Here is a 21,733-nt window from a genome sequence, read left to right as displayed (position 1 = left end):
CGAAAATAAACTTCAAATGTGGTAGATGTAATTTACTAAATCATATAAAATTTAAGTGCAATTACACTAAATCTAAAGGAAGCCCGAGTAGTTTTCCCTTTAATTTATTCTAGATAAGGAATTCTATTCTGTGTATCACTTGCATCTAAATTATGTTTTGATAATTTGAAAAATGTTGAGATATTAAATTGAGTTTAACATATGGTCGTTTCACGATAATATTAAGCCCAAACCTAGTGGGTCTCTTTATAATATGGGCTTTTATCTGAAATATAAAGCCCAAAACTATCAAGCCTCTTTATTTATGGGCTTTTTCCTGAGCCCAAAACTAGAAGATCTCTTTTAATATGGGCTTTTCTCTGAACTATAAAGCCCAAAATGACCGGGTCTCCATATTTGTGGGCTTTACACTTTAATGTTAAGCTCGATATAACGGGAAGCCCAAATTTGTAGGCCTATTTTTAAAATGGGCTTTCTCGTAATCCATTAAATAGGCCTTATCTTGTTTAAATTATGCTGTCCCAAAACGATGAATCTATTGAAGGTCCAATACCGAAACGACGTCGTGGTTCAGTAAAATTCATTTCTCTCATGGCAGAAATAAGAAGCTTCACAGATCGAGTAAGGTAGCAGGGATCGCAGAGAGAAGAGAAACAAAGAGAAATGAGCTTGGCTACGGCGTCGTATCTAGCTCGACGAGCAGCGCAGAAGGAGAGGGTTAGGATCCTCTATAGGCGAGCACTCAAGGACACTCTCAATTGGGCCGTCCATCGCCACCTCTTTTACCCTGATGTAATAGTTCCTTTTTCTCTGCTTTCTAGGGTTTATGTACACTGATCCGATCTTGGCATTTCATTTTGAATTTTACTTGGGCAAATCCATTTTCGAGCTCAACTGTTAGATTGATTGTGTAATGGATGATTCCTGAAAGTTTTCTTTTCCTCCTCGTTTTGTTCAGGCTGACGCACTGAGGGAGAAGTTTGAGACCAACAGAAATGTGGTTTGTGTTCTTCTATGATTTTATTTATTTATTTTTGTTTCTGAAAAATACGTACTTTTTTAGTTCAATGCTACGACGATTTTTTATTATGACGAAATGGATTGTGCCGCAGATTTTTGTAAAAACGCACCATTTCTATGAGGAAAGGATTCGTTTAACTGACCATAAAAATGTTTGATAAAAATTTCATCAAAGTAGCCTCCTATTTTTGTTATGGGCTGAATACTTAGATAAGTGCCTGCAGAAGTGATTTATGTGCTCATTATTCAGATAGAATCTAATTCTTTAGTGAAGCAAAGCGGATTTATTTGCTGAGTTATCAGTCAACGAGAATGGAGATTTCAATTGAGAAATTATTAATATGTTGGCAGAGTTTTTTTCTTTTCCTGTAGATGTATGCTAGTGATGATGATGATAATGATATAAATTTCTGTGCTTGGTTGCCCAGAAAATGCAGCCCGTGTGTAAAATAACTTCTGCATTGTTGTTTTTTAACATGACCTTCTAGGAGGACATTGAACTTATTGATAGAATGATTGCTGCTGGTGAAGCAACCTACAATAAATGGCGGCACCCTGATCCTTACATTGGTAAGTGTTTAGATGTCATCTCGGGTTTGTATACCAGTGTATTCAAATACTTATGACATCAAAGAAATGCGTGTATTTCTAGGATTATTTCTAAGGGAACAATGGTAGGCTAAACTTTCATGTTGTTTATCTATGAATATCCTCCAGCAATAGAAGAAGAGTTTTGCTACATTTGGCTACTATTTTCCCTTTGAAGACTTCAAAGTGGTACTTCATTCTAAGTAGGGAATAATCACGTTTGACATCTAGCTGGTAAGAGATTTATTTAGGATAAGTGGATTGACATCAATAGATGGAAGCTAAGTAAAATGCTGGTCACCTATAATCAGCAAATTAAGGTGAAAAGTAGGATAAGTGGTTACTTTTTGATAGTGTAATGCAAGTTTAATTTGTTTTGGTGTTCTTCTATTTCGTGAACCATCGTGTTCCCAATGTTTTTCTTATCTCACACCTATATCATTTGAGGATCTTTAATCCTTTTAAAAATGACTTACCGCTGATTAAATAGCAATCATGTATCAGAGACTTTTTGACCATACCATTTGACGGCTCACAATCGTTTTCTGTGAACAGTTCCATGGGCTCCCGGTGGGACCAAGTTTTGCCGAAACCCAACGCCACCTCCTGGGGTAATTGATTGAATACTTTGTTGCTTCTTGTGCTTTAAATAACTGTTTAGCCATTCGTATCCTATGTGTTCCGTCCCGGGGTTACTGGCTTGTGGATTTTCTGTTTCTTTAATTGTCCTGTATTTCTTCAGAATTGGAACCCTTTTCATCAGTTCATCTATAGCATGGAATCCAAATAGTTGATTGTATAGTGTTGCATGTTATTATGAGCTCCTGGGTCCATACTTATTTGTTTCCATTGTTCACATCATCAAACTACCAATTTATTTGATAACGTCATTGCTCTATTGCTTCTTAAGTGATGAGACATTATCTAAATACTTCCATGCCTTATTTTTGGTTGTTCCTGTAGATTGAGATAATATATGACTATGGTCGTGAAGACAATGACTGAACTACAATCATGGTCCTCGGAAATAAATAAAGGTCAGTAATTTCTTGCTACAATGACTATTTTTATTATATTTCGAGCATCGTGAGAGGGAACAAGAAAGGAAAAATCTGGACAAAAGAACCTACTTCAAATTTGAATGCATGAGTTGGTGGTAGCTTAACTACACGAAAATGCTGAATCAATACTATTCAACGATTTGAACTGTCTTGCACATTTGAATGGTTGGATGTGGTTTCATGTCCAGATGGGTCGTGTGCTACTTGAGAGTTGAGACATCATTTGGAAGAGAAAGGAAACACTGTTAATTGCTTTAGTTTCTGTAGGCATGTGTGGTGTGTCTAATTTTCTTTTTACTTTTCCAATTCCTGCAGTTTCCGCGTTGACTTCCACTCAGTTGTCTGTTTCAACTTTCACGAATGCAGAAATGTGTTTAGATTTAGCAATTGCATTTGCTGAAACATAGTAATGTTGCAGATTGCCAAGGTGCACGACATATGGGAGAAGACTGGTATCAATCTCGTTTGTGTTGTTCAAGTTAAGTCCATTGTAGACCTTCAGATCAGTGTTGTTGATCTTCCTCTCGTTTGACATATTAAGCATTTGACTCTTAAAACGAGCTCAAAGACATCTCGACTTCTGATGTTTGATGGATATTCATACCATCTCATTCATTTTCCTTCCTGTAGTCTCACATTTAGGTGAATAATGCTGTGAATCCTCAGCAAGCATTTGTAATGCTTGAACACAGATTCGTTTACGTTGACAAATTGCTGTAGTCCATATTCCATAATGCCATTTTTTTTGTGTATCCTCTTGATGCTAGCAAGCGTTGCTGCGACGTGCTTATTGGATGACTGTGCACTTCTAGTGGGATCCGTCCAATATTGCATATATACACTTAAGTTAAAATGAAATACTGGATGCAATTAGGAGCTTTTTGCAAGCAGGCCAAGATATTAGCAGCAAAGTTGGAACTCCACGAGCAAACAACCCCAGATTTTGTTTGCAGAATCATCTTTCTGTTTGGTTGTTTGAATTTTCCTTTAATTCGTAAAATATTAAACCCTCATAGGGTGGAAAGTTCCAAGCCAAGGGCCTAAAAGTAAACTACTCCCATCGGCCTAAATTGTCGTTTTATATGTTAACGTGTTACTATTTAATTTTAGAAAAATATATTATTTTTTCAAATTATGCTCATTTATAGTAAAACGTTGCATTATCAATTTTAACCATGATTTTAAATACCGCAAATTCTTGAAAATACCGCAAATTCTTGAATGTATAATTTCATTCTCCTATCTGTATTAAGTTCTTGTGTTTCATAATCGTGCCTTTATTTAACACATAAAATATAATAAATTCCAAAAATCAAGAGATCTATGATAAGAAATCTGTCTATGAAAGTTCTAATTGAGTTGAAAACGGTCTCACTAAAATTAAAAGTCATAAAATGAAATACTAAAAAGGAGAGGTAGCGGAAAAAGAGAGGTATTTTGGTTAATGGATATGGGCAGTGGTTGATGTGGCTCTACATGACACACATTTTCCTTGCACAACCAACGGACCAACTAACCCAATCAACCAGAACCCGGAAATCTCAAACTATTGCTCTCGTTTTCTTGATAAGTGAAACCAGTCTGAGTGCGCCGAGTGGAAAGTACTTAAATAAGAGGAACAAAGAAGCAGAAATTTGTAATGAAAATGGAGCTCTGTGGACATGGAGCCACAACAATTACTTGGGCAAAGTCCATATCTCCCCCTCTCCACTTCCCCCGAAGTTCCTCGGTAGGTTCTCTTATATTTCACTTTGAGAGTTCTTGATACTTAGTAGCATTTTTTGTTCTGTTTGCTTTTGCAGGTGTGGAGATTTAGGAGGATGAATACTTCCTGTGTTAACAGCAGCCTCGACTCCGGGGAATCTCAGAAGGTATTGCTTATTCAACATTGTTATTATTATTTGTTTTTTGCTCTTAATTGATTGTGTGAATTATCTGATGGACTTGATTCAAAATTTAGGTTAATATGTGGCGTAGTGTTTTCTTTTTTTTTTTTGGGGGGGGGGGGTCATTACATGCATATTTTACTTGGTGCTTTTGTTTTTACAACAGGCAGATGAGATGATTGTTTCAATAACTGGAGCCACTGGGTTTATAGGTAAAAGGTTGGTGCAAAGATTGCAAGCAGGTATATAATCACTCCATATCCATGTTTACTATGATAATTGAATTGATAAACACCACCTAATCAAAGACAAAGAAGCCTTATCCCATCAAAGAATCGGTTACTAAGTAATTTAGCAACTATTTGTAATTCTAAATTACGTCTACATAGTAACATTAATGTGTGGCTTTGTAATGTCATTTCAGTTATCAATTCATTGGCACTAATTGATTTGGCTGATTGTTTCATACCTGTGCATTATCCTATCTACAAGCATTGTATATCTAATGAACTGGTTCTTTGTCACACCTTTGGAATGTAGATAATCATCGTGTGCGGGTCTTGACGCGGTCTAGGTCAAAGGCCCTTTCGATATTTCCTGGTAAGAAGGTAATAAAGCTATAGTTCCATTGCGCTCCTTTTGTCACTAACAAGAAACCATGAAACTAAAAGATCAATCTAATGCTCATTTGTTTCCCTTTACACTAAGAAATAAACTTAAACAGCATTGTCACCAATTAAAGTAACCTTAGTTAGAGATGGATAAAATGCAAAAGGAGAAAGAAGAATAAACGCTTGGATTTCCCTCTCTCTTTCTGTTCTTCAATGATAAATCAGAAAGAACACCGTGTTCAGTTGAATGGCTCACCTCTTGGGCCTGAGAAAAAGATTATGAAACCAATCAAAACAACTCAATTTTAGTTACCACTTTCAACATCGTATTTCTAAAAAGAAAATAATCTGTTTCTCTTCCATTTTCCTCTGTCTTTCTCACGGTTGTTTGAATAATAACCAAGAACAATTCCGTGATATAAGAAAGCAATTTTAAATTATTTCTCCCATTGCGCCTCTCAGCCTACAAAATTTATTATTCTTTCTTTGACATAGCTAAAGTTCACCTTGTCTTCCTTTTGCTAAGTTCATATATTCTTAAGTGTAGTCAGGGACCATCCAGGACTTGTAATAGCAGAGGAGCCAGAGTGGGGAAAATGCATTCAAGGATCAACGGCTGTTGTAAATTTGGCTGGAACACCTATAAGCCAGAGATGGTCTCCTGAGGTATGCTCTAAGTTTGGTAAAGAAGCCCAGCATGTACTTATTGTACTACCTCATCCATTTTAATTCCTTTCACATCCAGTTCTGCCTTCTTTGGTTAATAATTATTTCTGTGGTTGTAGACCTTCTGCCAGTAAAGAGCCTCAACGATTATTGTAATGTGTATATATATTATTCTGCCTGGCATAATTTGAATGTTTGATGGCTTGCTATTTAAACGAAAATTTGAAGAAAATCATCTATCAATGGTATGCAAAGTCTTGCTAGTTCTAGTTTATGCTGAAATACTACTTGGTAGTTTAATTGGTAGAAAATTACCAATGACCATATATGTGCTATGCAAATAAATCCTTGGCACACCAGGATGGCGATTGATTCTATTCACTTGTAAGTATATAATGCTAAATACTATAGACTTCTTTGGAATGAGTTTGCAGCATTTCCTATGGGCACACTTTAGTTTGATGGCTTCGTGTAGCCTATACTTCAAGTTTCTTGCATATGCATTTAATCTTCAAATACCATGTTGCAGATCAAGAAAGATATCAAGGAAAGCAGGATTAAAGTAACTTCAAAGGTTTTCTCCTCATATCCTTATTCAAATTTCTTCCTAAGTCTCAAAATTGTTATGGATTTGGGTCCAAAGATATATATATCTAATGTGCTATTTGGTTGTGGAAAACATTGGATTCTGTAGGTTGTTGATTTAATTAACAGTTCACAGGATGAACTTTGTCCCAAGGTTTTGATTAGTGCAACAGCAGTCGGCTACTACGGTATGCATCATCTTAATTTGTACTGAAGTTCTGCCCTTTGTTCTTGCCATTGTTTTGCAACTGCAGTATCTAAAGTGAGAAACAACTCCGTGTTAGTAATGCAATCTAATTGCAACCTCCTACTGATGACTTCACAAGGAATATATGTAAAAAGCTTCACTTTTAGTGGATCAAGCACCTATCACTAATTCATTGCAATTTGTGGAAATGACTGGCTCAGGTACCAGTGAAACAAGAGTTTTCGATGAGAATAGTCCATCTGGAAATGATTACCTGGCAGAGGTGAGTGAGATGATTTTTCCCTAATAAGATGTTGATTTAAGGGACATGCATAACGGTTTAAATTCACTTTTATCATGTCAACTCTTGTGCCATCTGAAATACCTATTCTATTGAATTTTATTTGTTTCTCAGGTTTGTAGAGAATGGGAAGCAGCTGCTCTGAGGGTGAATAAGGATGTCAGGATAGTGTTGATTCGTACTGGTATCGTCCTTGGAAAAGAGGGTGGTGCTTTGGGTATGGTTTTAGCTTTAAATGGTCCTTGTTAATGATGTTCAGATTGAAATTCAATCTTATATATATTTGAACAAATATTTTGAATCAGGATTGCTAATCCATATAAACAGTTCAAATATTGATCCAAGTTGTTAACTTATGCTAAGTGTTAACTTGAACTTGTTTTGGGTATGACAGCCAAAATGATACCCCTATTCAAGATGTTTGCTGGTGGACCTTTGGGGTCTGGAACACAATGGTAAATGTCTTCAGAAGAACATATTACCTAGCAATATGCTGGCTATTTTGGGAATCATTTTTATTGGCTTTATTTCGCAGGTTTTCATGGATTCATGTGGACGACCTTGTAAACTTGATCTATGAGGCTCTATCCAACTCTGCTTATAAAGGTGAAACTGAACTTGCCTGTGACACTAAGACATCATGGGTTTGAATAACTTTTGTCCTTAGCCTCCCAATCTAGTAGGATATTTATAATGTACTATCAGAAGATGCGCTGATACTATGTTATAACAGTTGAATAATTTGTTACATTCTCTCTTATGCTAAAACTACCAAGACTTAGACCGACACAGTATGTGTACTCTAAATAACAGGAGTGATCAATGGCACGGCCCCAAACCCTGTTCGGCTGTCAGAGATGTGCGATCATTTGGGATCCTCCTTGGGACGGCCCTCTTGGCTGCCTGTACCAGAAATTGCACTGAAGGCTGTTCTCGGAGAAGGTGCTTGCGTGGTAGGATTTCACGGTCAAGATTTTGTACATGATTCTCAGATCTATTTTGTGGTACAGCTCTAAGAAAAAAGTAGATGATCAAAGGATTCTAACACTCCAGACTAATATAATCCTTTAGGCCAGGAAACAAGTTATTTTCCAGTAACTCTAAGCAAGATCTTGGCAGCCTTAGCTTCTGTATAAACCTACTACATTATGTGGCTTGTTACAGGTTCTTGAAGGACAAAAAGTGATTCCAGCAAGGGCCAAGCAACTTGGTTTCCCTTTCAAGTATCCCTACGTGAGAGAGGCTCTAAGATCGATCATTTCTGAGAAAACTCAAGTCTGAGACACAATTGTAAATCAAATTTTAGATTCTTTATTCTTTCATGTAGAGCTGCCAACTTGATGCTTAGAATATTGGTCAGGTTTGGTTCACTTTTATCTTCGAACTCGTTTCTTGGAGAAACTATAGTACTCTCAGTCTGCGCCAGCCACTTTTCTTGGATGTCAAAGGCTTTTATTGGTTTTTTTTTTTCTTTCTCTTACTGAAATTCTGTTGCTATGGAAGTGTAACATGTAAACTACAGAGATGCCACAGTTCAATTTTGAGATTTCTTGGGTGGTTTTGCTGTTGAAGCTCAAAGTAGTTTTAGTTGGTCTGCCTTGTGAAGCTGGATCACTAACTAATACGTATTCATGTATAGCACGAGATGTACGGTAGCTTGTAACAACAACGGTGTATTATTAATTTCAACTATGATTTTCCAAGTCAACACATACCGCACATTCTTGAATGTATAATATCATTTTCCTATTTGTATTCGTTTCTTGCATTTCATAAACGTAAATAATAATAAATTCCATAAGTCAATCGTTTTATGATAATAAATCTGTCTATGTTTTCTGTTAAATAGAGTTGAAAGGGTCTCAATATAATTAAGTCATCAAATAAAATACTAAAAAATAGAGGTGGTGGAAAAAGAGAGGTATTTTGGTTGATTAATATACGCAGTGGTTGAAGTGGCTACATCACAGGTATTTTCTTGATATTATTCTACTTTAATACCAAATGTTATTTTATTTTAAAAGTATTTATTGATTAAATATAATTATATGATATTGATGATTAGTATATAATTATTAAAATTATTGATACAAGTTAATTATAGGTATTTAATATTAATAATTCTAATAATGTTACTGAAATAATAGTTTATCTTTTTCAATTAAAAAAAGCAAATGGACCAACTGGTCAATAAAATAAGAGCGTGCGGACGGCAGAGTTGAAAATAAGTGTGATGAAAATGGAGGTGTGTGGAGTTTTGGAGACACCTCAATTGCTTGGGCAAAGTCCATATCTTCGCTCTCTACTTCCCCAGAAAGTTTCTCAGTAGGTTCTCTATATATGTGATGCAACTTTCACTTGGAGAGTGTTGATACTTAGTTGTGTTCTTGTCGTGTTTGCTTTTGCAGGTGTGGAGATATAGGAGGATGAGTACTTCCCCTGTTAACAGCAGCAGCATTGACTCTGGGGCATCTCAGAAGGTACTGCTTGTTCTACATAGTTATTATTATGATTAGCTTTTTGCTCTTAATTGGTTGTATGAATTATCTAAGACTCTGTTCGGGTGGGTGGAATGATTTGGATTTGAGAAATGAATTTGGAGAAAGTATTTTGAATGACTTCATATTAAATGGATGACAAATATAGTTTGAAACAAGAACTGAAAATTTTGAAATTCTTTCAAGTATTTAATTATTCAAACAAGTTTGATGGATTTATCACTATGAATTTGGAAACAAATTGATCCAAATACAATATAATGGATTTGATTCAAAATTTAAATTAATGCTCAAGTCTTTTTCTATTATACCTGGAAATTTCGCCTGAGCCAGAAGGTTAATGTGTGGTGTGGGTTTCTCTTTTTTCTTTTTTTGTCATTACAGGCATATCTTACTTGAGCTTTTCTTTTACAACAGGCAGATGAGATGATTGTTTCAATAACTGGAGCCACTGGGTTTATAGGTAAAAGATTGGTGCAGAAATTGCAAGCAGGTATAATCACTCCATATCCATGTCTACTATGATCATTTAGTTGATAAACACCACCTAATCAACGAAAAAGAAGCCTTATCCAACAAAAGAATCGGTGACTAAGTAATTTAACAACTATTTGTAATTCTCAATGTGGCTTTGGAACATCGTTTCTGTCATCAATTCATTTACACTAATTGATTTGGCTAATTGTTTCGTACCTGTGCATTATCTTATCTACATTCACTGTATATCTAATGAGTTGGTTCTTTATCACACCTTTGGAATGTAGATAATCATCGCGTGCGGGTCTTGGCACGGTCTAGGTCGAAAGCTCTGTCAGTATTTCCGGGTAAGAAACCATAAAGCTGTAGTTCCATTGCTTTCCTTTATTCATTAACAAGATACCATGAATATTGTGAAGTTAAAAGATGAGTTTAATGCTCATTTGTTTCGCTTTCTACAATAAGAAATAAACTTAAACAGCATCATCGATTAAAGTAAGCTTAGTTAGATATGGATAAAATGCGATAAGAGAAAAGAAGAATAAGCACTTGGATTTCCCTCTCCTTTTCTGTTCTTTCAATGATAAATCAGAAAGAACATCATGTTCAGTTGAATCGCTCACCTCCTCTGCCCGAAAAAATATGAATTCAGAAGTTGTAAGATATGAAACCAATCAAAACAAACCACTTTTAGTCAGTATTTCTAACAAAGGAAAAGAATCTGTTTCTCCTCTATTTTCCTCTGTCTTTCTCATGGTTGTTTGCGGAATAAACCAAGAATAATTTATTGATATAAAAAGGCATTACTAAATTATTTCTCCCATTGCTCTTCTCAGGCTACAAATTTAGTAATCTTTCTTTGACATAGCTAAACTTCACCTTTTCTTCCTTCTGCTAAGTTCATTTATTCTTAAGTGTAGTCAAGGACTATCCAGGACTTGAAATAGCAGAGGAGCCAGAGTGGGGAAACTGCATTCAAGGATCAACAGCTGTTGTAAATTTGGCTGGAACGCCTGTAAGCCAGAAATGGACTCCTGAGGTATGCTCTAAGTTTTGTGAAAAGCTCAGCATGCACTTATTGTACTACCGCTTTCATGTTTAATTACTTGCACATCCAGTGCTGCCTTCTTTGTTTACTAATTATTTCTGTGGCTGTCGGCTACCTTCTGCCAGTAAAGAGCCTCTATGATTATTGTAACGTGTATGTATGTTATATTCCGCATGGTATATTTTGAGTGTTTGATGGATTGCTATTTAAACAAAAATTTGAAGAAAATCATCTATCAATGTATGCAAAGTTTTGCTAGTGCTAGTTTATGCTGGAATACTACTTCTCGTTTTATTGGTAGAAAATCACATATTACTTTCAATTACCATATATGTGCTATGCAAATAAAATCCTTGGCACCTCCGGATGGCGATTCATTTCATTCACTTGTAAAGTATATATTGTTGAATACCATAGACTACTTCAGAATGCGTTCGCAGCATTTCCTATGGGTCACACTTCAGTTTGATGACTTCGTGTAGCTATACCTCAAGTTTCTTCATATGCATTTAATCTGCAAACGCCATGTTTCAGATCAAGAAAGATATCATGGAAAGCAGGACTAAAGTAACTTCAAAGGTTTTCTCCATTTATCCTTATTCAAATTTCTTCTTAAGTCTCAAATTGTTATGCATTTGGGTCCAAAGATATATATCTTATTTGCTATTTGGTTGTGGAAAACATTGGATTCTGTAGGTTGTCGATTTAATTAACAGTTCACAGGATGAACTTTGTCCCAAGGTTTTGATTAGTGCAACAGCAATCGGCTACTACGGTATGCATCATCCAAATTTGTACTGCAGTTCCATCCTCTGTTCTTGCCATTCTTTTGCAATTGCAGTATCTATATAACCGAGAAACAACTCCATTCTAGTAATGCAATCTAATTACAAGATGCTACTGATGACTTCGTAAGGAATACATGTAAAAAGCTTCATTTTTAGTGGATCAAGCCCCTATGGCTAATTCATCGCAATTTTTGGAAATGACCGACTCAGGCACCAGTGAAACAAGCGTTTTCGATGAGAACAGTCCATCTGGAAATGATTACCTGGCAGAGGTAAGTGAGATGAGTTTTTCCTAATGAGATATTGATTCAAGGGACGTGCATAATGGTTTAAATTCACTTTTATCATGTCAACTCTTGTGCCATCCGAAATACCTATTCCATTGAATTCTATTGTTTCTCAGGTTTGTAGAGAATGGGAAGCAGCTGCTCTAAGGGTTAATAAGGATGTCAAGACAGCGTTGATTCGTATTGGTCTTGTCCTTGGAAAAGAGGGTGGTGCTTTGGGTATGGTTTTAGTATTTGAACAATTATTCTGAATCGAGATTGCTAATCCATATAAGTAGTTCAAATATTGATCTAAGTTGTTAAAGTTACGCTAAGTTGACTGAAATGAATTCAGGACTCCTGTAACTACTAACTGAAGTTGCTAACATTTTATCTCATACAAAGAGTATTAACTTGAACTTTCTTGTTTTGGGTACCGGCAGCCAAAATGATTCCCCAGTTCAAGATGTTTGCTGGTGGACCTATGGGGTCTGGAAGGCAATGGTAAATGTCTTCAGAAGAACATGTTATCTAGCGATTTTGAGGATCATTTTTGTTGAGTTTATTTTGCAGGATTTCATGGATTCATGTGGATGACATGGTAAACTTGATCTACGAGGCTCTATGCAACCCTGCTTATAAAGGTGAAACTGAACTTGCCTGTGATACTAGGACAAAATGAGTTTGAGTAACTTTTGCCCCTTAGCCTTTCCCAACCTCATAGGATATTTGTTAGGGAGAATTACAATAACACCCCATTAACCTATAGCCTATTTACACTAATCATCCTGACTTTTGAAAAATTACACATATACCCACCAGAAATGTGAACATCATTCCACCGATGCCACCTCCCCCTTTTCCGGCTCAGAAAATTATGCCATGATCGAAAAAACCAATAAAAAACCCAAAAAGTGACCCCATTAACCCGGCGAAACATAAACTTGATTTTTCATGGACCTCAATGCTCCCGGGGTGTTTCTGTAATTACCAAACTTCAAAGGGGATGTTATAGTAATATTTTGGGCAATAATAATATTTTTAATCTTTACAAAAAAATTAAATTAGTATATATTTATTATTTGTTACCCTCTAACTTTTTTTTTATAAAAAAATTATACCATTTAATAATTAAAATATAAAATTATATTGTTATATGATAATAAAATTAATTATTAAGTTATAAATTTCAACTAAAAAATTTATCTCAACTTTTACAAATTATTATAATTTTTTTACATTAAAAGAACTTTTTAAAATTATTGTATATTTATTATTTGATATCCTTTAATTTTAATTTTTTAATAAATGCTTGATAACATTAATAAAGTACAATTGAAGTTAGTTTTCATCTAATAAGTATTTATGAAATTATAACTTATCATTATAATTATATTAAATTATTACAATTAATTATTAAAAAAATCTAAAAAACCAGTACAGACAGCAGTTCTTTCCTGTCAAAATCGCCGCCCAGCCAGCCTCCCTCGACATTTCAGATTTATCTTGTGTGTGAGTGTTGATCTGTATTGTGAGACTATATATATATATACATTATATATAGAAATATAGATTTATGTATTTGGTAGAGTTAGAGGGACAAAAACATTAAAGCACAAAATAAAATTTTAAATAAATTTTCTTTTTCTAAACACACATTTTCGGGCAGGGCAATTGTGACGTGTCACCATTAAAAGTTGCCGGAAAACACTTATGTGAGTGGTTTGTATAAATAAATCATAGATCAACTACCATCAATATAATTATCCCTATCTTTAATTTACTATCATAGGATGCGTTGATACTATGTTATAACACTTGAAATAATTAGTTTGGACATTTTCTGTTATACTAATTAGAACTACCAAGACTTAGACCCACCCAATATGTGCAATCTAAATAACAGGAGTGATCAATGGCACGGCACCAAACCCTGTTCGGCTGTCAGAGTTGTGCAACCATTTGGGATCCACCTTGGGACGGCCCTCTTGGCTGCCTATACCAGAATTTGTACTCAAATTTGCTCTCGGAGAAGGTGCTTGTCTGGTAAGATTTTGTAAATGATTCTCAGATCTATTTTGTGGTACAGCTCTAAGAAAATATTAGATGATCGAACAATTCAAATTCTCTAGATTACTATAATCCTTTAGGCCAGTAAACGTTATTTTTCACTAACTCTAAGCAAGATCTCGGCAGCCTTAGCTACTGTATAAACCTGCTACATTATGTGGTTTGTTGCAGGTTCTTGAAGGACAAAATGTGATTCCAGCGAGGGCCAAGGAACTTGGTTTTGCTTTCAAGTATACTGACGTGAGAGAGGCTCTGAGATCGATCGTTACTGAGAAAACTCAGGCCTGAGACACAATTATAAGATAAAATTCTAGATTCTTTTCTTTCATGTAGACTGCCAACAGGATGTTTGGAATATTGGTCAGGTTTGATTCACTTTTATCTTGGTTGGAGAAACTACCCTCAGTTTGCGCCAGCCACTTTGTCTGGGATGTGATAGGCTTTTATTATTTGTTTTTTTTCTTCCGAAATTCTGTTGCTATGTAAATGTAACATGTGAAGTATAGAAATGCCACAGTTCAATTTCAAGATTTCTTGGGTGGTTTTGTTGTTTAAGCTCAAAACACTTTTAGTTGGTCTGCCTTGTGAAGCTGAATCATATGTACTAGTGTTAGTATGATGATCTTAAAATCAGAGACAATGCCGAGGGAAGAATCTTGCCAAAAGTTGGAGAAATTCATATTTCGACATCGGCTCTCAGAGCTACTCCAAGATGAAGCTTCCTGCAACCGCAACTAGCATGCCTATGGCTATTCGATGGGAAGGTTTAGGTTGAAGCAAAACCCATTTAAAGAATTCATACTGGAAATGCATCAAAAAAGAGGAAAAGGATCATCAGGAATACACGTATTTATGATAGTCAAACTTTGAGTAGAGATAGAGCCTGAGAATGGACAATAAAATTAAATTCCCATCAGAAGCTTCAGCTAATAGGCAGGAAAACAAGCACGGTGTCCCGCCAATGTATCTATTTACCTGAGACCATTTTTGTTTATGAGGCAAACCATCTCTAGCCCCTCATCCCGGAAGGGTGCCGCTGTCACTACTAAAATTATCTAATATTATAGCATTCTAACTTTTTCTAAAGCCCTCAAGGAAGAATATATATATGAATGAACAAGAAAAACCGAGACAATACAATACAACAGAAAATCTATGAATACTTGTAGGAAAATCTTGATAGCTAATGGCACCACAATTTAACGTATTTGAGAAACTCTTAACCAACTAATTAAACAATAGTTGTGAGGAGAAGAATGCATTCATAACAGGTTTATGACCAGTTATTCACAATTCAAATTCTAGCATCCAGAAACAAATTACATTTATTACCAAAGAGCAACCTTACTTGATTCAAAAGTCAGTCATGTGATGGAATTGATCCCTAGAGACAAATCCTTGGGTTGGACGTATTTTTGGAGGATCATGTTGTAAAAGAATTATAAAAATAAATGGAATCCCATGAATGTCCTATCAACTTATGTAATAGTTCGTCTATTAATATTTGATGTTTTTATATAATGTTTGAATTTATAATTCAAAATTTTAATCTAATATTTTATATATAATTCAGAAATTTCATTTTAGAGAAAAAATATAAAATAAAAAATGGCAAGAGGGTTGGGCGAGTGTAATTGATTGGAGACAACGTGATCCGCATTTCGCTTGACGTATATCATCATCCACATCCCAGAGTTACAATAAATGATACTCTCATTTTACTCGTTTCCAATTAAATTTAATACTAACACTTACCTTATCAACCTACTGTTTCCAGAATTAGTAACGCATTTTAAGATATCAGGACGAAATACCGTACTCAGAAATCTCTTTAAAACACACAAATGGTTCATCTTCATTCCCCAACACAGAACTCTGTTCATATAGAGATATGTAGCAAAATCTTGCAGCATTATAATAAACACAAGAAAACTTAAAGGTAGGAAGGTTCAAGAACCAATAATAGGTTTTCCATTAGAAGTTGTGCTGCTAACCACTAATCCATACTAGTATCTTTCAGTGACAGGAAATCATTAGAATAAGAAATTTCTAAGACAACTATGCGAGTCTGTATTATCATTATATGGTCCCTATGTATTATAAATGCAAATCAAGATTCAAGCATTTTCAAAACTAGTTCAATCATAGCTTTTATAACAGTCCCAAGAAAATAGTTAAAGAATCGAAACTACAAAAAGGCTGACCTTAGGAGAATAGAACCTAAATCAGGGAAGCCCCATGCGGTATACAAACTATATAAAGGGTGCGGAAAGAAAGCCACAACAAGGAAGCAGTTTACAAGAGACCACAGACCAGTCATCTCTCCACTCAGTGCCTAAAGTGAAACCTTCAGACAATCATTCAAGGTCACCCAAAAATAACATCTAAGCGCAAATATAAGTACAGGACTAAACATCAACCAAGAATTTATTACAAACAAGAAAAGTCTACACAAGATGACACTGGAGAAAACATTACAAGGAGCAAGGGGGAATTTTGAGTACCAAATTTCAAAACAGAATCATAGTGATTCTGCTCAAGTAGCCACTTCTGCACAGAACGTAAGGACTCAAGCTCCTGCTTCTTGCACCCGTGTACATCACCACGAACTAAGGAACAAGAAAAGAACAACATACTAATCCAAAAAGAAAATAATTCTGATTCGGCTGGAACAGACAAATTACAGTACAGGCGCCCACAACCACGAAGTAAAACCACTGGAGATGCAAAAGCTTCATGATGATCAACTCAAGCAACACAGTAAGACCACTGCTCATCCTCAGCAGTAACTGTATCAGCAGCAGCAGCTGCATAATCCTCATCGTCACAACAATAGTAACCATTAATACCAGCAGCAGTCAGGCTGCAAGAGGATGCTGCCGCCAAATAAGGCATGTTATTAAAAGAGCAAGCAAGGCCATTTATGAGCGCCATGCTGCTGCTGCCACCATCACTGGAGGAAAATTCCTCCACACGGTGCTTGAGGGTCTCGAACATAAGCTCAGGCTCGTGCTGCATCAGTCGGAGCACATCCCCACAAGATGGCCCAAGAATCGCATGTGTCACAGCAAAGCCGTGAGGGCCTTCTCTCAGCGAAACCTGCACAACACTTGGGCCACCAAACAAGTTGTGAACTCCTCCAATCGCCTCCTCATAAGCCCCACCTAGAAACATCCCCAAATAATAAGAAGCCCCACCATCACCATTCACGCCTCTATTGCCTTCTAATTCATGCAAAGGCAAGCTGGACTCACCCCCAATGAACTTGTCGATCTTGCCATCACTGTCGCAAGTCAAATCAGACAAAATCCCCCTCACTGCTGGCCTCTCGTCAAGCCTGTGAATTGGAATAATCGGAAACAACTGGCTAATGCCCCAAAAATCAGGAATCGAGGTGAAAATTGAAAGATTCACATGGTACGTGCGGACAGAATCAGAAACACCAATTGCATTTGACACCAGTTCACAAAGAGCATCAACTGCTGCAAGCTGTTCCATTCCCAAAGACCCTTCTTTGAACTGGTCAACACATCTCTGTTTCAGCTGCTCTGCATAAAGCAAACATGTATCGTACTCATTGTGAATTGCAGCAGAAGATAAATTTCGGTAATCAGAAAGAGCATCATCAGTCAACCGCTCCAAAAAATACTGGAGCCCATGAGAAGATATCTGCGGAGCATCATGGGAACTTGTTGAAACAGCTTCAAAAACTAAAATTGAGTGGTGAGAAACAATTGCACGGCCACTTTCACTACATATTACTGGATGTTTCACCCCCTTGCGGTCGCACACAAGTCGAACAGCTTGAACAACAGCTGAAGCATAATCTTGAAGACTATACCCAACAGAACTATCAGAATCTTGAGACTTTGAGCCATCGTAATCAATTCCAAGGCCTCCACCAATATCAATAACTTTCATACAAGCACCAAGGCGGACTAATTCGCAGTAGATCTGTGCAGCTTCTCCTACACCATCGGCCAGCAAAGAAGTAGAAGGAATTTGAGATCCAATGTGGAAATGCAGCAACTGCAGGCAATCTAGCATGTCGTGATCGTGTAATTTCTTAACAACGCGGAGAATCTGCATTGTTGTCAAACCAAATTTTCCTTTTTCACCAGAGGTAGAACCAAAATGGCCTGAATGCTTGGTCCTCAGTTTAGCCCGGGCCCCAATTATGGGCCGCACTTCTAGTTTCTTACTGATCTCAATCACGGTATCGAGCTCTTCCTCTTGTTCTAGCACAATGACAGTGTTCAAATGTAGCTTTCTAGCAACCAGAGCAAGAGATATGTACTCTGCATCCTTGAATCCATTGCAAACCAAGAGTGCCTCAGGGCTTCCGTTGCAGAGGCTGCTCATTGCTAATAGAAGCTCTGGTTTGGAACCAGCTTCCAGACCAAAACGGAAACCCGACCCAAATTTCACAATATCCTCAACCACAAACTTATTTTGATTGCATTTCACCGGGTAAACGCCCTGATAATGGGCCTGATAGCCCTGAGATTCAATCGCAAAATCAAAAGCACATTGAAGAGACTCAAGGCGATGTTTCAGCACATCGGGAAAACGAATAATAAGAGGAAGCTGAAGCCCGAGCCCGCCCAAAGTTTTCGGGGCGGAAGCATTCTTCACGATCTTGAGAAGATCGATTTCTTGGTGGGCCAGGGTGTCGGGGCCATACGGGCGGACAGAGACATTCCCGTTAGAATTAACGGTGAAGTAGGGAGCGCCCCACCCGTCCACCCGGTAAAGCAACGCAGAGTGGGCGGGCGACCAGACTGCGGGAACGGCGGAAGCAGAGGCCACGGAGGAGGTGTTGTGTGACGGCGGAGAAGCGGGAAGAACGCTATCCCAGCCGGAGAACGCGTAGGGCTGAGGGGAAACGGCTGCGTCTACGCAGCAAGCGAGGGCAGGCATCTCTCTCCCGATCTGTTCTTTTTGATAGGTTGGAAAAGAATCAAAGAATCAATAACAAAATGCAGCAGATTATTTCTAAAACCGAATCGAAAGATGTTGTATCAGGTGGGGGCTTTAGAACCCGCCGAGGCCGGGGCCCCGGCTACCCCCTCAAAAGAAGCAAAAAGAGATTCCGGTCACAACAGAACGGGAGCCACAACCACGCTTACAGGACCCCGAAATCCCCACGCCGATCCGTCAGAAGAAGGAAATTCTAACAGCACAAAATGGAGAAAAAAAACTGCAAAAATGGAACCAGAAACAATTCTATTCTAATTCCTAAGAAACGAAATCCCACGATGTGGATGATTCAGGATAGGAGTCGATGAATTATGTAGAGGAGGAAATGAGAGAGAAGAGGGTGACGGAAACCTAACGGCGACAGAGGAAATAAACGGCGGGGCAAGGGTTTCGGAGTGATTCAGGAGATAGAACGTGAATGGGAATCGAACTGAGCGAGGATTGCATGAACGGTGAAGCCAGCTTTTTATAGGGGGAGTGTGAGAAGGCCGAATTAAATATCTGCCTTTTAAATACTTTTCTCTTTTTCCGCCATTCTTTTCTCTATATTCTTTAAATTTATTTAAATTATTATTATTATACCAATCTCAATAAATAAAAAACTATAGATTTAAATTTAATTTTCACTTAATCTGAAAATTCGTAATATAAAAGATATTAAATTTTTACTTTAATAAGTGATGAATTGGGGTATTAAAGCAATTTTAAAAAAAAATTGGGGTTGTTTTGGTTAATTTAAATAAGTGTTTTGATTAACGGTCTTAATTTGGTGGGCAGGGGAGATTCTTTCACGGAAGGGAAAATCAGCTTCGAGATGCCGCGTGGCAAGAAAGGGACCCACAAATTAATCAAAGATATGGGTCTGCAAAAAAGCCGGAAATAATTTACTATAGGTTGTAAAATTGCAAGGAAGGGCTGCCCACCTCCACCTCTCCTCTTCTGTGGTCGTATGTGATTGATATGCAAAACCAATTCATGGCGTGTGATTCAATTAAATTACTATACCTACACATTCTTTATATTTTTATATTTAAGGAGGATTTCCCAAAACTTACATTTTAGAAGAAAAAGTTAGAAGCTCTACTGAAATTAAAAATAGGTAGAGTTCATAAAAATGTGAAAAAGTTAAATTATGTGTGGGAAAAAAATACTTTTAGAGTAAATTTAATTTATGAACCAACATTTCGGTCCTACATGTTAAAAATAAGCTACTTTTATTTAATATTTGCACTTCTCGAATGTCAATATAATTACTTTTAAAAAAATATAAATTTTATTTTAATTAGCATATTCGAGAGTTAATTTTTTTATGAATATTTGTAATGAGAAGATGGCATTTTTTGTACCATAGTATAAGGCACTTTACAACTTTGGTACCATATTTTTGTATAGGATCAATCTTGGTACTAGATAAACGGTGCCGTTTGCTCAATACATACCACCATTAGTTTTCCAAGAAAATGGAGCACGAAGCCATTAATTTGGAAAGGTTAATCCAACTTTTGGTATCATAGAGTTATTTTCATATTTAGTACCATGCTTTCAAGTTATTTGATAAAAGATGAGACCATATCAATAAAGTGATTTGCACGGGTTAAGTTTTTAATAAAATGCATACATGCAGGTCAAGCCTTTTGTTTTAGCACCCAAATCATTTAAGTTTTACGTGTTGGAGTTAAGGTAGGTTATGAAGGAAATGCAAAAAATTACCTAATTCAATCCCAAAATTTTTATGAATTCTTAACCCTAAGTAAGAATCATCCAAAATCCACACGGAAATATATATAATTCATTCAGAGAGAGTATGACATCCCTTATTTATAATAATGAATAATATGTAATATCTTCATTAAATAATTAATATATTCTTAAATTTATTATTATTTATGAAAAGTCTATCTAGATTAAATTTGGTACGAGAAGGAATAATTATGTAACACTTAAGGGGCCAACTGGTGAATATAAAACACCTAAGTCGAATGATTGATAAAATATAATTATAATTTAAATATATTTTAAAATTTTAAGGGATTAAATTCTAGTCCCGAATTTAGGTTCTTATATATGAATAAATGAATAATTTATGAATTACCATATATTTTCAGTATTGATTGGATTATTCTTACTGAAGCCTAGGGTTAATACATGGAAAATCGATTTGGGAGAAATCCCACCTCTTAACGTAATTCTAACTCCAATATGTGTGGTTCACATGATATTTACGCATCAAAATAACAGATTTTATGACTACATGCAGTGCACCAGTCTATTTTATTAAAAACTTAACGAAAATATATACTGTATGAACAACCTCATTTACGTAAAATTATTTTTTGTTAATTAAAAAGTATAGTAGCAATCATGCAAAAAAGTTTGTATTATAGTATACAAAATGTATTTAGCTGTTTCAAATTTAACAATCACGTGCACATTTCTTCAGAAAATTAATAGCGAGATATAATGTGCAAACCACCATATTTATATGATACCAAACTAAATTAGTCATCACAGAAATTTTAATTTTCTCTATTTTTTTATGTATATTATTAATTATTGAATAATAATAAAACAACTTAGTGGTTAATTAAATACGCTTGCATTAATAAGTAGTGTAATTTATATTATTATGTAGTATAGGAATAATATCAGATAATATAGCAAGTAAAATATAAAAAATTTTAAAATATTAAATATATAAAAA

At 36.0% G+C, this 21,733-nt stretch overlaps 4 protein-coding genes across 7 annotated transcripts; 3 read left to right on the top strand and 1 right to left on the bottom strand.

Moving 5' to 3' along the window:
• Positions 1-601: 601 nt before the first annotated feature.
• On the top strand, positions 602-3,421 carry LOC105172930 (NADH dehydrogenase [ubiquinone] 1 beta subcomplex subunit 9). 2 transcript variants are annotated; one of them, XM_011094552.3, is made up of 6 exons: positions 602-792; positions 959-1,000; positions 1,509-1,590; positions 2,164-2,219; positions 2,572-2,645; positions 3,088-3,421. In XM_011094552.3, exons 1-5 carry the CDS (start codon positions 664-666, stop codon positions 2,611-2,613), a joined length of 351 nt encoding a protein of 116 aa, XP_011092854.1. In that variant the 5' UTR covers positions 602-663; the 3' UTR covers positions 2,614-2,645; positions 3,088-3,421. The 2 variants fall into 2 exon arrangements, with proteins under 2 accessions (XP_011092854.1, XP_011092855.1); XM_011094553.3 differs by having other exon boundaries at positions 2,985-3,421.
• A 650-nt stretch (positions 3,422-4,071) lies between these two features.
• Positions 4,072-8,476, top strand: LOC105172931 (epimerase family protein SDR39U1 homolog, chloroplastic). Of its 3 annotated transcripts, none has more exons than XM_020697127.2 (13): positions 4,076-4,398; positions 4,472-4,540; positions 4,722-4,797; positions 5,096-5,155; positions 5,714-5,832; positions 6,362-6,406; positions 6,527-6,605; positions 6,826-6,887; positions 7,020-7,122; positions 7,300-7,360; positions 7,441-7,511; positions 7,719-7,909; positions 8,070-8,476. In XM_020697127.2, exons 1-13 carry the CDS (start codon positions 4,309-4,311, stop codon positions 8,184-8,186), a joined length of 1,143 nt encoding a protein of 380 aa, XP_020552786.1. In that variant the 5' UTR covers positions 4,076-4,308; the 3' UTR covers positions 8,187-8,476. The 3 variants fall into 3 exon arrangements, with proteins under 3 accessions (XP_020552787.1, XP_020552786.1, XP_011092856.1); XM_011094554.3 differs by having other exon boundaries at positions 4,088-4,398; positions 7,719-7,858; XM_020697128.2 differs by lacking the exon at positions 8,070-8,476 and having other exon boundaries at positions 4,072-4,398; positions 7,698-7,835.
• A 612-nt stretch (positions 8,477-9,088) lies between these two features.
• On the top strand, positions 9,089-14,582 carry LOC105172932 (epimerase family protein SDR39U1 homolog, chloroplastic). The gene is made up of 13 exons (XM_011094555.3): positions 9,089-9,230; positions 9,314-9,385; positions 9,821-9,896; positions 10,168-10,227; positions 10,801-10,919; positions 11,463-11,507; positions 11,625-11,703; positions 11,927-11,988; positions 12,120-12,222; positions 12,426-12,486; positions 12,556-12,626; positions 13,889-14,028; positions 14,224-14,582. Exons 2-13 carry the CDS (start codon positions 9,332-9,334, stop codon positions 14,338-14,340), a joined length of 987 nt encoding a protein of 328 aa, XP_011092857.1. The 5' UTR covers positions 9,089-9,230; positions 9,314-9,331; the 3' UTR covers positions 14,341-14,582.
• A 1,879-nt stretch (positions 14,583-16,461) lies between these two features.
• LOC105172933 (arginine decarboxylase) lies at positions 16,462-19,487 on the bottom strand. The gene has a single exon (XM_011094556.2). It carries the CDS (start codon positions 18,970-18,972, stop codon positions 16,801-16,803), a length of 2,172 nt encoding a protein of 723 aa, XP_011092858.1. The 5' UTR covers positions 18,973-19,487; the 3' UTR covers positions 16,462-16,800.
• Positions 19,488-21,733: the final 2,246 nt, after the last annotated feature.

The sequence above is a fragment of the Sesamum indicum genome, linkage group LG10 (assembly GCF_026168435.1).
Source record: "Sesamum indicum cultivar Baizhima isolate 11 linkage group LG10, ASM2616843v1, whole genome shotgun sequence".
Classification (NCBI taxonomy): Eukaryota; Viridiplantae; Streptophyta; class Magnoliopsida; order Lamiales; family Pedaliaceae; genus Sesamum; species Sesamum indicum.
Note: the sequence above shows the minus strand (reverse complement) of the source record. Positions and strands in the feature narration are given on the sequence as shown.

What these genes read in the sequence shown, in the direction of transcription:
- LOC105172930 (XM_011094552.3), top strand. Translation starts at nt 664, where the DNA reads ATGAGCTTGGCTACGGCGTCGTATCTAGCTCGACGAGCAGCGCAGAAG. An exon ending in GCACCCTGATCCTTACATTG is followed by an intron (nt 1,591 to 2,163) that starts GTAAGTGTTTAG and finishes TTCTGTGAACAG; the next exon opens with TTCCATGGGCTCCCGGTGGG. An exon ending in ACCCAACGCCACCTCCTGGG is followed by an intron (nt 2,220 to 2,571) that starts GTAATTGATTGA and finishes TTGTTCCTGTAG; the next exon opens with ATTGAGATAATATATGACTA.
- LOC105172931 (XM_020697127.2), top strand. Translation starts at nt 4,309, where the DNA reads ATGAAAATGGAGCTCTGTGGACATGGAGCCACAACAATTACTTGGGCA. An exon ending in ACTCCGGGGAATCTCAGAAG is followed by an intron (nt 4,541 to 4,721) that starts GTATTGCTTATT and finishes TTTTTACAACAG; the next exon opens with GCAGATGAGATGATTGTTTC. An exon ending in GGCCCTTTCGATATTTCCTG is followed by an intron (nt 5,156 to 5,713) that starts GTAAGAAGGTAA and finishes TCTTAAGTGTAG; the next exon opens with TCAGGGACCATCCAGGACTT.
- LOC105172932 (XM_011094555.3), top strand. Translation starts at nt 9,332, where the DNA reads ATGAGTACTTCCCCTGTTAACAGCAGCAGCATTGACTCTGGGGCATCT. An exon ending in GAAATGATTACCTGGCAGAG is followed by an intron (nt 11,989 to 12,119) that starts GTAAGTGAGATG and finishes ATTGTTTCTCAG; the next exon opens with GTTTGTAGAGAATGGGAAGC. An exon ending in AAAAGAGGGTGGTGCTTTGG is followed by an intron (nt 12,223 to 12,425) that starts GTATGGTTTTAG and finishes GGGTACCGGCAG; the next exon opens with CCAAAATGATTCCCCAGTTC.
- LOC105172933 (XM_011094556.2), bottom strand. Translation starts at nt 18,972, where the DNA reads ATGCCTGCCCTCGCTTGCTGCGTAGACGCAGCCGTTTCCCCTCAGCCC.